The following is a 13,296-nucleotide window of genomic DNA, read 5'->3' as shown; positions in this document are numbered from 1 at the left end:
AGAGTTTTAAGATAAATTTAAATTGAAACACAATAAATTGGCGACGAGGATTAAAATTATTTCAGAGTTAAAATATTTCGTTGAATTAATATCATTAGTGCTTTGATATATGAGTACTGTTTTTTTTGACAATGGAAAAATTTCAAGTTTGACCCAGAATTTGAAACCTGGAATAGATTTGTCAAACGGTTGTTAGAAAATATTCCTGATGATGGGATAAACCAAGAAAAAAAAAAAGCGTTGCTTAGACAAAATATTGGAAGAAGATTAACCAACCAATGCTGGACGAAGGCAGGAAATGCAGCCGACAACCACACATTCACGAAATCGCAGCAACGGCAAAGTCAATAATTGAACCACCGCGATTGGAAACCCAGGAACGATTTCGATTTAGCCAAAGAAAACAGAACATCGATGAGACACCGACAGAATATATGTCAGCGTTGAGACAATTGGCGTTGACATGCGATTTTGTTGCTGATGCTACAGCACCGGAGAATCGACGACTAAGAGACAAATTTATTTTTGGTTTGGCTAGCCAAAATATTCAGGCGGATTTACTTACGCGCCGAGATTTAGATGTAAAAAACGTAGTCACCTTTACGGAAAGATATATTAGAACCCACAAGACAGCTGAAATACTTCAGGGCAAAGAAATAATCAACTCACTGAAGCAAGGAAGTGAAGGACGAGAAAAAAAACAATGTTAGTACAACAGAACGGAAACAATCAGAAATGCAAACACTGCAGATTTAATCATGAAGGGATTTGTAAATTTATGGATGCAAAATGCTACAACTGCGGGTTGAATGGTCACAAAGCAAAAGTTTGTAAAAAATTGTCATCCAAGAGAGAAAAAAATCAATTAAAGCAGAAGAATTGGACCATGGCTAAAACTGTTAAAGAAGGTGAAGAAGATAGTAGTTATATTCAGATTTTTAATATGGATGATCAGACAAGCAACTTAAAAAAGCGGTACGTTGACTTGGAGATTGACCAGTGTAGAATCACTTGTGAAGTAGACACAGGTACATTAGAAACAACCATCACTAAAAAAAGATTTGATAAAAATAAGAAACAGTTTAAATCATATAGTGGACATAAATTTCCAATACTCGGATGTGGCAGAAGTATTGTAGTAGTCGAAGGAAAGAAATTTAGCAATCAATTGTACTATGTTGTTGAAAGAGACTGTACATCCTTGGTTGGGATGAGATGGATCATGTGACCATGCGCATATAAACAATGTAAACATGAATTCAGCGAAGATGGATGAATCCGTCAACAAAGCTGATAAAGATTTGAAAAAACTGCTTCAAAAATACACAGATATTTTTGAGACATTAGGTTGCATCAAAAGTATTAAAGCCAGCATCACACTCAAGGAACTGCCAATTAAGAAATTCTGGCAACCTAGACCAGTTTCATTTGGTATTGAAAAGAAAGTCGACCTCGAATTAGAACGAATGGAAAAAAGGAAAATCATTGAGCATGTGCCTAGAGATATCAGCGAATATGCATCACCTATTGTTATCGTGGCAAAAAGAGGAACAGAAGCAGTTCGATTGTGTACAGATTTTAAATTTTTTATTAGCAACAGTGCCCATTAGATGGTGGAACAGTACCCGTTATCAAGAGTTGAAGACCTTTTTGTGAAATTTGGAAGCTGCAAATATTTGTCAACCTTGGATCTGGCCGAAGCCTTCCATCAGAATGAACTTGACGATGAAGTACAAAAATACCTGGTAATTAACACGAAAAAAGGATTGTATAGATACAAACGTCTACCGTTTGGAATGGCGTCGGCTCCAGCAATTTTTCAGCGTGCTATAGATCAGATAGTTTGTGGATTAGAAGGAACATCAACCTTCATGGACGATATTTTGGTAGCGGCACGTACAGAGAAGGAACACTTAGAGCGATTAAACAAAATATTTCAACGTGCCAAAGAATTTGGAATGAGGTTATGCTTGAAGAAATGTCATTTTGGAGCACCTTCAGTAAATTATCTGGGTCATATTATTGACAAAAATAGACTGCACACGGCACCAGATAAAGTTGAGGCTGTCAAAAAGGCACCAAACCAAAAAATGTCAATGAATTACGATCATTTCTAGGACTAGTCAATCACTATGGGAAATTTTGTCAGAATTTGGCAGATATTTTAGTGCCAAAGTATAACTTGACTAAAGAAAAAAATAAATAAAAATGGACAGAAGAGCATGATGAAGCATTTTCTAAAACACAAGTATTTTGTCATTTCGACCCATTGAAGCCTATTGGAGTAGCAGTAGATGCGTCTAATTATGAAGTTGGAGCAACGTTATTTCACATTTTTTCAAACGGCGATGAAAAACCAATTGCATATGTTTCTAAGAAATTGAACCATACACAACAAAATTACGCTCAAATAGAAAAAGAGGTTTACGCCATTATCTTTGGTATTTCGAAATTTCAACAATATATTGTATATGGCAAGGAATTTTTGTTGGTTACAGACCACAAACCATTATTGACTTTGTTATCACCAAATAAACCTATTCCCAACCGAACATCTCGACGTATCCAAAGATGGGCTTTGATTTTACAAGGTTTTAAATATTCGATTCAGTACAAATCAATGACCAAACACGGTAATGCTGATGCATTATCTCGTCTACCTTTAGAAAAACAGGCCGACACTGAGATCGATATTTTTGACATTGAAACTCATGATGTCGAAGAATTGGGGTCCAGCTTGTTTTCATATCAACAACAACATGAGGCTATGAAAAAAGATGTTGTATTACAAAAGTTATCACGTATTTTAGCCTACGGAAAATGGCTTGAAGAAAATGGGAACAAAGTTTTGGAACCTTACAAGCGGCATCTAATCGAATAATAAATTGAAAATGACATATTCTATTGGGGTCAACGTATAGTTATTCAGACAACTATGCGGAAAACCATTTTAGAAGAATTGTATCAAGGACATCCAGGCATAGTTCGAATGAAAAATCTGGCTTGGAACTTTGTATGGTGGCCTAACATAGATGTCAAAAATTTGTTCACACTGCCAGAGCGTTCGACCTGAAACACCAGTAGCTAAGGTTGATCCGTGGGAATTTCCAGAGAAACCATGGCATCGATTACGTATTGATTATGCTGGACCGACGCAAGGACTTTATTAGCTTATTGTAGTAGATGCAAGAACAATATGGCCGAAAGTTATCCCTGTACAAAAAACTACTTCACAGAACACTGTAGAAGCACTGTTACAATTACTTCGATTTGGGGTTCCTGTAGAAATTGTATCAGATAACGGAACACAGTTTACTTCAAAAGAATTCAAAGCTTTTTGAGGTTTAATATTAAACATATCTGCACATCACCATATCAGCCACGATCTAATGGAGAAGCTGAAAGATTAGTTCGTACTTTCAAAGCGGTTTTTTGAGAACAAGAATTGTCTTACGAGCGACTTATGCATCACATTTCAATTGTAGCTATAATTGCTTATAAGCAAAAAATATCTTTCTCGTAACGTAGTAAACGATTTGTTAGCATCATCACAGTAAAAATTACAACACTTATTTTTTATTTCTATATTCATAAGATAGTGGTAGTAAAAGTAGTAGTAAATTTTTTTATATTCATAGCTGTAGAAGTAAAAGCAGTAGAAGCAACAGCAGCAACATTAGTAGAAGTAGTCGTAGTAGTTGTAGTGGTAGTAGTAGAAGTAGTCATAGTATTATAGTAGTTGTAGAAGTAATTACAGTATTAGTATATTCTTCCATCGATTTTAGTTTTCATTATTATTACTATTGTTGTTAAAATTATCTTTTTAAAGTTAAATTTAACTTTTCTTTCTCTAGTTAACTATATGCTGATGATTCTTACATTTATACTTCTTTTCTTCCATCTAATCTCAATAGTGTTCTTCATAATTTATCTCTATGTCTTTTTTCAATTATCGCTTGGTCTGACTCTATGTGTCTTAAACTTAATCCTTCTAAGTTTGAATTAATTTGTTTTAATAAATCTAACACTCTATTACTATTCCTCCTATTATCTTACCTGATTCTAAAACTCTTGATGTCTCTCATAAGTTTCGTAGTCTAGGTTTTATCTTTGATTCTACTATGTCTCTCTCTTCTCAGATTAATAGTGTTGCTAGAAGCTCTTACTTTCATCTACGTAGAATAAAAAAACTTTTGTCTTTTCTTGATGATCCTACTCTTCTCCTTTTTGTTACTTCGTTAGTCTTATCTAGGATTGATTATTGTAACTCGCTCTACTATGGTCTTCCTGACTCTATACTCTATCCTTTAAGTAAAGCTTTTAACTTTGCTGCTCGTCTAGTTGCTCGTGCCCCTTTCTTTTCTCATATATCTCCATATCTTGTTCTCTTGCACTGGCTACCTATAAAATATAGAATAACTTTTTAAAATTTGCACGTTTATGTATAAGTCTCAATCTAAATTATTTTCTAAGTATTTATCAGATATATTAATTGAACCTAAACGCCCCGGTTTACGATCGTCTTCTTCTTGTCGCTTCTTCTTAACTCGTGTTAAACACTCGTTTGCCAAATCTCCTTTTGCTTTTTCTGGTCCTTTTCTCTGGAACTCTCTACCTACTTCTCTGACTACTTCTCCATCACTTGCGAAGTTCAGAGTGGATCTCAAGACCCATCTGTTTTCAAAATTCATTGAGGAGCGCTGTTGAACATCGCGGAAATAGCGCTTTATAAGGTAATTGATTGATTGATTGATTGAACCTAAACGCCCCGGTTTACGATCGTCTTCTTCTTCTCGCTTTTTCTTAACTCGTGTAAGACACTCTTTTGCCAAATATGCTTTTGCTTTTTTTAGTCCTTTTCTCTGGAACTTTCTACCTACTTCTCTGACTACTTCTCCATCACTTGCAAAGTTCAGAGTGGATCTCAAGACCTATCTGTTTTCAAAATTCATTGAGGAGCGCTGTTAACATCGCCGAAAAAGCGCTTTATTGATTGATTGATTGATTGATTGATTGATTGATTGATTGATTGATTGATTGATTGATTGATTGATTGATTGATTGATTGATTGATTGGATTGATTGGATTGATTAATTGATTAATTGGATTGATTAATTGATTGATCTTATTATTACAAGTTATCCATAACGATTATTGTGACGCAATAATTTCCGAATTAATTAGTTAATTTGCAAAAACGAGCACGTTTATATTTTTCAACATTTTATTACATTCAAACACATTTTAAAAAATTTAGTCATGATGAATAAAAAAATAACTATAATGAATATTAATACTTAATACTAATAATAATAACAAATAATAATAATAATCACTAGACGTATGAATGTAAGCAGTTCGTAAAACATTAAAACCAGTGAAATGAAGTTATCATTCATTCATTCGTTCGTTCATTCATTCATTCATTCATTCATTCATTCATTCATTCATTCATTCATTCATTCATTCATTCATTCATTCATTCATTCATTCATTCATTCATTCATTCATTCATTCATTCATTCATTCATTCATTCATTCATTCATTCATTCATTCATTCATTCATTCATTCATTCATTCATTCATTCATTCATTCATTCATTCATTCATTCATTCATTCATTCATTCATTCATTCATTCATTCATTCATTCATTCATTCATTCATTCATTCATACATTCATTCATACATTCATTCATTCATACATTCATTCGTTCGTTCATTCATTCATTCGTTCGTTCACTCACTCACTCACTCATTCATTCATTCAATAAATACATCTTTTCTTTCTTTAAATTCAGTGCTTTGCCTTAAACGAAGTCCTCAGCAAACGGACCGTGTTCGCTAATAATAAACATCTGTGAAGATTATTTTGTTCTTTTTTTTGATGCCCTCTGTAATTTCTTCAAAGTTATTTGCATAACGTTGGAAGCCGTAATGTTAGGACTAGACTCAAGTGTTTTATTCAGTTGTTTTTCAGGACGGTTAGTCAGTGGCATGAGTTGGAGCCGGTTTGATTCTTGCCCAGAAGCTCCATTTTCGTGTTGTGGTCGTTCGTTAGGCCTATTTTGTTGTTTTTTAGCCCGATTAGCTCGTGGCAGTAGTTGTGGTTGCAATTCAATAGCCTGATGCTTGGCTGGTTGTAGCTGGGACCGTTTAAGTCGTGGCAGTGGTTTTGGAGCTTGTTGATGTTGATGTTGTTGTTTACCTTCCAGGTAGATTGCCGATGATGAGGAATCAAAGGCCTGTAGCTGGGATTTTGGTTTCTGGAAAATATTAAGTCGCGGCTGTGGTTTGGGGGCTTGTATATGTTGTTGTTGTATAAATTCTGAGTAGTCTGCCAATTCACAAACTTTTTTTTTGGTTGGTTGTTGCTTGGACCGTTTGAGTCGTGGCATTGGTATTGGGGCTTGTATATATTGTTGTTGTATACCTGCCGATGAAGAAGATTCACGAGCCTTCTGCATGGCTGGTTGGGACCGTTTAAGTCGGGGCAGTGGTTTGGGATCTTGCGTATGTTGATGTTGTTTATCTACCTGGTAGTCTGTCGGTGATGATGACGATAGTGTTTCATGCGACATTCCTTTTTCCATTGTAAAATCTGAATTTGTGTCAATCGCACGCTTACGAATTTTTGACTTATTTATAACGGTACGCACGGTTTTACGAACGTTATTTTTAAAAGTTTTAAAATCTGTTTTTATTTCAGTCCAAACACCGCTTCGGATTCGGTCATGGTTTGGTTCTTTAGAGAATAGCTGTGATTTAGTTTTTTCAGTAGATTTTGTCTTTTTAAGCATAGCAAATTTGGTCTTTATTTTTTTTGACCATTTTTGCGTTTCTGGTTCACTTGTTGAGAAAGACGAGGATGAAGATGCTTCTGAATAATAATCATTTCTGTTTGACGACATGATGTAAATGCTATCGACTTACGATTGCAGACTATTTCGCTCTGTGATCACAATCAAAGTGTCGCAAAAAATGTTTATAAGCTCGAGATATCTTTTTCCTAACGTAGTAAAGAGTTTGTAGTGTTATTACAGTTATAAGTAGAACAATGTCTTTAGTAATTTAAAACTCTTTAACTCGCGTTTTGATAGATTAACAGTTTATTATCTCCTTTATATACCCAAAATACCACGCGATATCTAATTTATTGTTAATAACTTTGCTTTGTTTGAAACTTTTCTTTTTGACGCTAATTGGGTTTGACTTTGATTTGGTTGGCATCGATTGACTTTAACAAATTTTACATCATTGCTGCAATCAAAGTGAATATTAAACAAAGTAATCTTAAAATTCATTATAGTGTTATAGTTATTCTAGGTCATATGTTATAGTCATTATTGTTTTGAATCTCACAATACTTACTTCAAAACTGACTTTGATTTGATTGGCATCGATTTGATTGACTTCGATTTACATGTCATCGATAGTGACTTTAACTCCATTGCTACATTCATAGAGACTATTGAAAAAAAGAATCGCAAAATCTCATTAGTGTGTCATTATTATTGCTAAAATATAAAAATTTCATTATTATTGTGATTGTTGGTATTATTAATATTATTATTTTTGTTTATGTCATAATTGTTAAGTGCACAATCAAAGTGAATATTAAACAGAGAAATCTTAAAAATCATTATAGTGTTGTAGTTATTTTAGTGTTATATGTTATAGTTATTATTATTGTGAATCTCACAATACTTACTTCAAAACTGACTTTGATTTGATTGGCATCGATTTGATTAACTTTGATTTAATTGTCATCGATAGTGACTTTAACTACATTTATAGTGAATATTGAAAAAAAGATTCGCAAAAACTCATTAGAGTTTCATATTTATTACTAAAATGTATAAATTTCATTATTATTGTGATTGCTTGTATTACTAATATTCTTATTTTTGTTTATGCCTTAATTTTTAAGTGCATAATTTTTTATTTGAATTTTCATAATTTAGTGGTAGTAATAGTAGTAATAAAAGTTTTATTATTAGTAGAAATAGAACATGTAGCAGCTGTAACAAATGCAGCAGTTTTAGTATTTGGTAGTAGTATTAGTAGTAGTAGCAATAGAAGTAGTAAAATTTAGGTAGTTTAATTAGTGGAAGTAATTTATTCGTAGTGGAGTCTTGAAATTCATTGAGACCCATGCATTATCAAATTTCGATCATCAACATAACTTTCAAAAACGTGGGCGTCCTACCTTTTCAGCTAATTTCACACATGTTATTAGTAGTATGTAGTGTTGCAGCAACAGCGGTTGTAGTTGTTATAGAATTTTATTAGTAGTAGAAGAAACGATGGGACAACATTGGCAGGAAGCTGACCATGTATTATTGACAAAACGACAAAATAAAGTTGGCTCTTAGACGTCTGTAAACCAGAGATGGCGACTACAATTTCTACTATCGTTCCCCTAATGGAAGACCTCTGCAGAATGTTTTCACACGCCTAGCCCTTCTCCTAAATTTTTGGCCGTAATACCTAGCATGGAGATTGTTTTGTGAACTACTTTCAAAGCCAGACTATTGAATTTTAATTTATCTTCTACAATGACTTCAAATCTAAAACCTGTGCTTAATTTCACTTTCCAATTAATAAGCCAAACTATTAATTTTCTAATATCGTCCATTTTATTCTATTTTTGGTCTTTTTCACTCTTCAATATTTGGTGGATTTTTGAATCATCTGGAAAAATAAGATGTTGTCATATATAGATGAAATATAGCTCGGGCTTAAAACTACACCCTGAGAGACTTCACTCAAAACCGGTTTAGTCTCTGATAAGGCATCGCAAACAACAAACAACCAGTAAAGTTCTGTTGCTGCAATGTTTCTCTATATATTTTACTATTTTACCATTCACACCATACCATTGAAGTTCGCACAATAAACGGCTGTGAAACCTTGTCAAATATCTCTTCAAGATCTATGTAGACTACGTTGACGTTGTGATCCTGGTCCACTCCCTCAATTAGATTTTCCAAAAATTATAAAAGTTGCAGAACCGCAGAACGTTCAGGGTTGAAACCAAATTTAGTTATTGAAAAAAGTCCATTTCCGATGAAATATTTCATGGTATAGTCTGTAATCAGTGTTTCACTGATTTTACAACTAATTGATGTAACTGCAAGTGTACGATAGTTCTGAACTGTACCTGTATCTAAGGATTTGTGAGCGCCCCTATTGAATAACTTCAGAAGCGCTAGCTTCACTCGAGAGTGTCAAAACAAGTCGGCTCATGTTGTTGAATTTTTCAAATTTACAGTTAGTGAGTTCCAGAACTAGATCATTTCTTACATTCTTATACAACGGTACCACGAATACTTTTCATTAGATTTCTTCACATTGTTTAATAAATGAATGTCCCATATAGATAATTAAAAATACGTTGTCAACTATTTCAAAATACTTTGATATTTTGATTATAACTTATAATATTTTGTAATATGATTTTATGATCCTTCTAGCTTTTTGATTAAAGGTTTCATGATATAGTCCTTTATCAGTGCTTCAATAAATTTAAAACTAGTTGCTATATTACTATATAGATATATTACTGGACTATATTATTGGGCCAGGTGTCTGAGGTTATTATTATTTTCTCTGGCAAAAGTTGAATGTTTTTTCAGTATATTTTAAAACATAAATCTAAAGTAATTTCGAATATTTTTCGTCCGATTTCCTCACACTGTTTAACGGATGGATGCCCAGCCCATAGAAATAATTTTAAAAATATTGTCAACTTTTTTGAAAAACTTTAATATTTTGATTATCACTTTTACAAATATGATTTTATAATCTTTATAATTTATATTTTATTGCGAACGATTTTAAAACAATTTAATACAGGTACACTGTGATAGAAACAATGCATAAACTAACTTTCAATACTACTCTATCATCATTGAGCTCATTTTAAATGACGAGCCATGACATTTTTTAACATTTATACAAGTTTACTTTATTATTATTAACGTTATTGTTACACATTTCCCGTGATGAGTATTGTGACGTCATATATTCCAAAATAATTATATTATTTGTAAAATATAATTTTTTTCATTATTTTATAACGCACAAACACATTTGTAAAACAATATTGGTTATGGAATAATAAATTGATTGTAATAAAAAATTATAATTGATATTAAAAATAACTAAGAAATGAACAATAATGAATTAAATTTATCAAATAATGATATTTTCATCCCTCAAGTCATTTTTCGTCCAATTTTTTATTATTCATTCATTAACTCTTTCATTCAGTAACTTTTAAATCAATAATTCAATAAAGAAATAAATGTATCCTTTCTTTCTTTGGATTTATGGCCTTCTTTCTAACGAACGCATCAGCAAACGGAGGATGTTAATTAATAAAATACTTCTTAGTAGATTATTTTTTGATGTCTTCTGTAATTTTTTCAAAGTTATTTCCATAACGGCCGTTATGTTTGGTCGAGACTCGAGTGCCTTACTTTGTTGTTTGCATTGTAGTTTGGTCCCATTTAGAGGTTGTTTTTTGGACCCGTTGGTTCTTTGCATGGGTTGGGGCAGGTTAGAATCCTGTTCAGAAGCTCCAATTTTATGCTGTAGTGGTCGGCGAGACTTATTTTGTTGTTTTAATAGCCAGTTAGTTCGTGGCAGTGGTTTTGGCTGAAATTCAAGAGCCTGTTGCATGAGTTGTTGATCCTGAGACAGTGGTTTGGTGCATTGTATATGTTTTTGTTGTATAACTTTCAGGCTGTCTGCCAATTCAATAGTTTTTTGCTGGAGTGGTTGTTGCTGGGATCGTTTAAGTCGTGGCAGTGGCTTGGGGGCTTGTACATTTTGTTGATTTATACCTTGTAGGTAGTCTGTCGATGATGAGGTTTTATCAGCCTGCTGCTTTGGTAGTTGTTGTTCGGACCATTTACGCCGAGGCAGTGGTTTGGAGGCTTGTATATCTTGCTGTTGTATATCTACAAGGTTGTCTGCCGGTGATGATGACGATAATGGTTCAAGCGACTCTCTTTTTTCCATTTGCAATTTGTAATTTTCGTAACACTCACGCGACGTTTTCTTCACTTACTTTCTAATTATCGTACCACAGTTTTACAGTTGTTGCTATAGATGCTTCAAGCTAGAGATAATTTGCTCAAAACGTGGACAAGTTGTTATAATAATTGCAGCAATAAGTATACCAATGCATTCAGTAGTTAGAAATATCTAAATTGCTGTTTGGTAAATTAACAAATTATATTCCTCTATATATACCCAAAATACAATGTGACTTTTACATTATGGGTAATAACTTTGCTTACAACTTTTCTTTATTTAACAATGATTGTTGTTTACTGACTTTGATTTTATTGATATCGATAGTATTTGACTTGATTGACTTTCACTCTATATCAACATTCAAAGTGAATATTAAACAAAAGTATTGTAAATATATTATTTTTTCATTGCTTGTAACAAAAGAATTGTAAATATTTTTTCATTAAGATTATTATCATTAATAATATTAACGTTATGATTGTTAATTGGGTAATTTTTATTTATTCGTACTTTCATAAGATAATGATTGTAAAAAATAATAAAAAATAATTCAAAATTTGATACTACACACTTAAAAATATTTAATTTTTTATTCTTTTTAACAAAGTAAATATGAGTATGAGTTGATCAATCAAATTTAAAAGGATTTTACTTTATTAATTCAATAGAAAACAATAATAGTTTTAGTGTTTTATTTCCTGATAGTGTCATTTTAATCGCCCACCACACACATGCACACACATTATCACAAACTTTAGCACAATTATTACATTTAAAGTGCATATGACTATTTATTCATTCGTTCGTTTAAATCATTATTGGTGATGAAATAATATGTAATTTGTAATAATAATTATTTACCAATTATTACAATAACTAAAAACAATTATTACATTCAAAGATCATATGACTGAACTTTACTAAAGGATTGAAACTGTGAAATGAAATTATCAAATAGTCAAACGTTCACCATTCCAGTCATTCAGTCGTTCAAACATTTTACTATTTATTCATTCGTTCAATTTTTTTTTCCATTTTATTTCTATTTTTCATCTTTTGAATTGTTTTCTATCCTCATTCATTTATTTATTCATTCGTTAGTTCGTTCAATTCGTTCATTCTTACGCTTGTTCGTTCATTCGTTCAATTTTTGTTTCTTTATTAAGAACATTAACATTTTTTCTTTCTTCAAATTCAGTACTTGCTCTAGACGAACTCTTCAGCTCCATTTTTGTTTTGTGGTCTTACGTTAGGCCTATTTTGTTGTATTTTAACCTGATCAGTTTGTGGCGGTGGTTGTGGTTGCAATTCAAAAGCCTGTTGCTTGGCTGGTTGTTGCTGGGACAGTTTAAGTCGTGGCTGTGGTTTTAGAGGTTGTTGATGTTGTTCTTTATCCTCCAGGTAGAATGCCGATGATGAGGGTTTTGGTTTCTGGAGCATTTTAAGTCGCTGCAGTGGTTTGGGTGCTTGTATATGTTTTTGTTGTTGTATAACTTCTGATCTTGGTTGGAGGTTTTGGTGGGGCCGTTTAAGTCGTAGCTCATTTAAGCATGCATCCATTTTTTTTATTCATTTTCAAAAAACAGTCATTCACTCACTCAAGCATGCTTTCACTTTTTTTTCATTTATTTTTGAATCAGTCGTTCAATAAATCAAAAAGTTATTTATTCATTCATTTCATCAACCGTTAAATCGTATATTTTTTATTATTTTCTTTACATTTTCATTTACATTTAAAATTTTTCTTGCCTCCACTCTATCACTCGATCAATCATTAATTCAATCATTCATTTAATCATTCATTTATTAATTCAATCGTTCATTCGTTCTTTCGTTCGTTCGTTCGTTCATTTGTTCATTCGTTCATTCGTTCGTTCGTTCGTTCGTTCGTTCATTGTTTAATAAAGAAATAAATTTATCCTTTCTTTTTTTAAATTTTAGATCCCCACGCCTACAAAAATGAGGTATGTCTTTTTATAAAAAAAGTTAGTTTATTTTTAAAAAAATGTTTAAGTAGTTAAAAAAAGTAATTATCTTAAACAGTTAGTAACTTTTAATAAAATAGTTAAGTAGTTGTTATAAACTACTGGAAAATAAAAAAATGTTTAAGTAGTTAAAAAAAGTAATTATCTTAAACAGTTAGTAACTTTTAATAAAATAGTTAAGTAGTTGTTATAAACTACTGGAAAATACTAGTTACAATTATACAGCTCAACTACTTGTGTGTAGTTATTAACTACTGGTTAACT

General features: G+C 32.2%; 4 protein-coding genes across 4 annotated transcripts; 1 reads left to right on the top strand and 3 right to left on the bottom strand.

Moving 5' to 3' along the window:
* Positions 1-278: 278 nt before the first annotated feature.
* HELRODRAFT_178525 (hypothetical protein) lies at positions 279-2,117 on the top strand (the record flags this gene model as incomplete). The annotated part of the gene is made up of 3 exons (XM_009026610.1): positions 279-705; positions 765-908; positions 1,951-2,117. The coding sequence occupies 3 exons, from the start codon at positions 279-281 to the stop codon at positions 2,115-2,117; spliced, it is 738 nt and encodes a 245-aa protein (XP_009024858.1).
* Positions 2,118-5,868: 3,751 nt separating this feature from the next.
* HELRODRAFT_178524 (hypothetical protein) lies at positions 5,869-6,912 on the bottom strand (the record flags this gene model as incomplete). Its single annotated transcript, XM_009026609.1, has 1 exon — positions 5,869-6,912. One exon carries the CDS (start codon positions 6,910-6,912, stop codon positions 5,869-5,871), a length of 1,044 nt encoding a protein of 347 aa, XP_009024857.1.
* Positions 6,913-10,333: 3,421 nt separating this feature from the next.
* HELRODRAFT_178523 (hypothetical protein) lies at positions 10,334-11,029 on the bottom strand (the record flags this gene model as incomplete). Its single annotated transcript, XM_009026608.1, has 1 exon — positions 10,334-11,029. The coding sequence occupies one exon, from the start codon at positions 11,027-11,029 to the stop codon at positions 10,334-10,336; it is 696 nt and encodes a 231-aa protein (XP_009024856.1).
* A 1,224-nt stretch (positions 11,030-12,253) lies between these two features.
* HELRODRAFT_178522 (hypothetical protein) lies at positions 12,254-12,607 on the bottom strand (the record flags this gene model as incomplete). The annotated part of the gene is made up of 1 exon (XM_009026607.1): positions 12,254-12,607. One exon carries the CDS (start codon positions 12,605-12,607, stop codon positions 12,254-12,256), a length of 354 nt encoding a protein of 117 aa, XP_009024855.1.
* Positions 12,608-13,296: the final 689 nt, after the last annotated feature.

The sequence above is a fragment of the Helobdella robusta genome (genome assembly GCF_000326865.2).
Source record: "Helobdella robusta unplaced genomic scaffold HELROscaffold_48, whole genome shotgun sequence".
In the NCBI taxonomy this organism is placed as follows: Eukaryota; Metazoa; Annelida; class Clitellata; order Rhynchobdellida; family Glossiphoniidae; genus Helobdella; species Helobdella robusta.
Note: the sequence above shows the minus strand (reverse complement) of the source record. Positions and strands in the feature narration are given on the sequence as shown.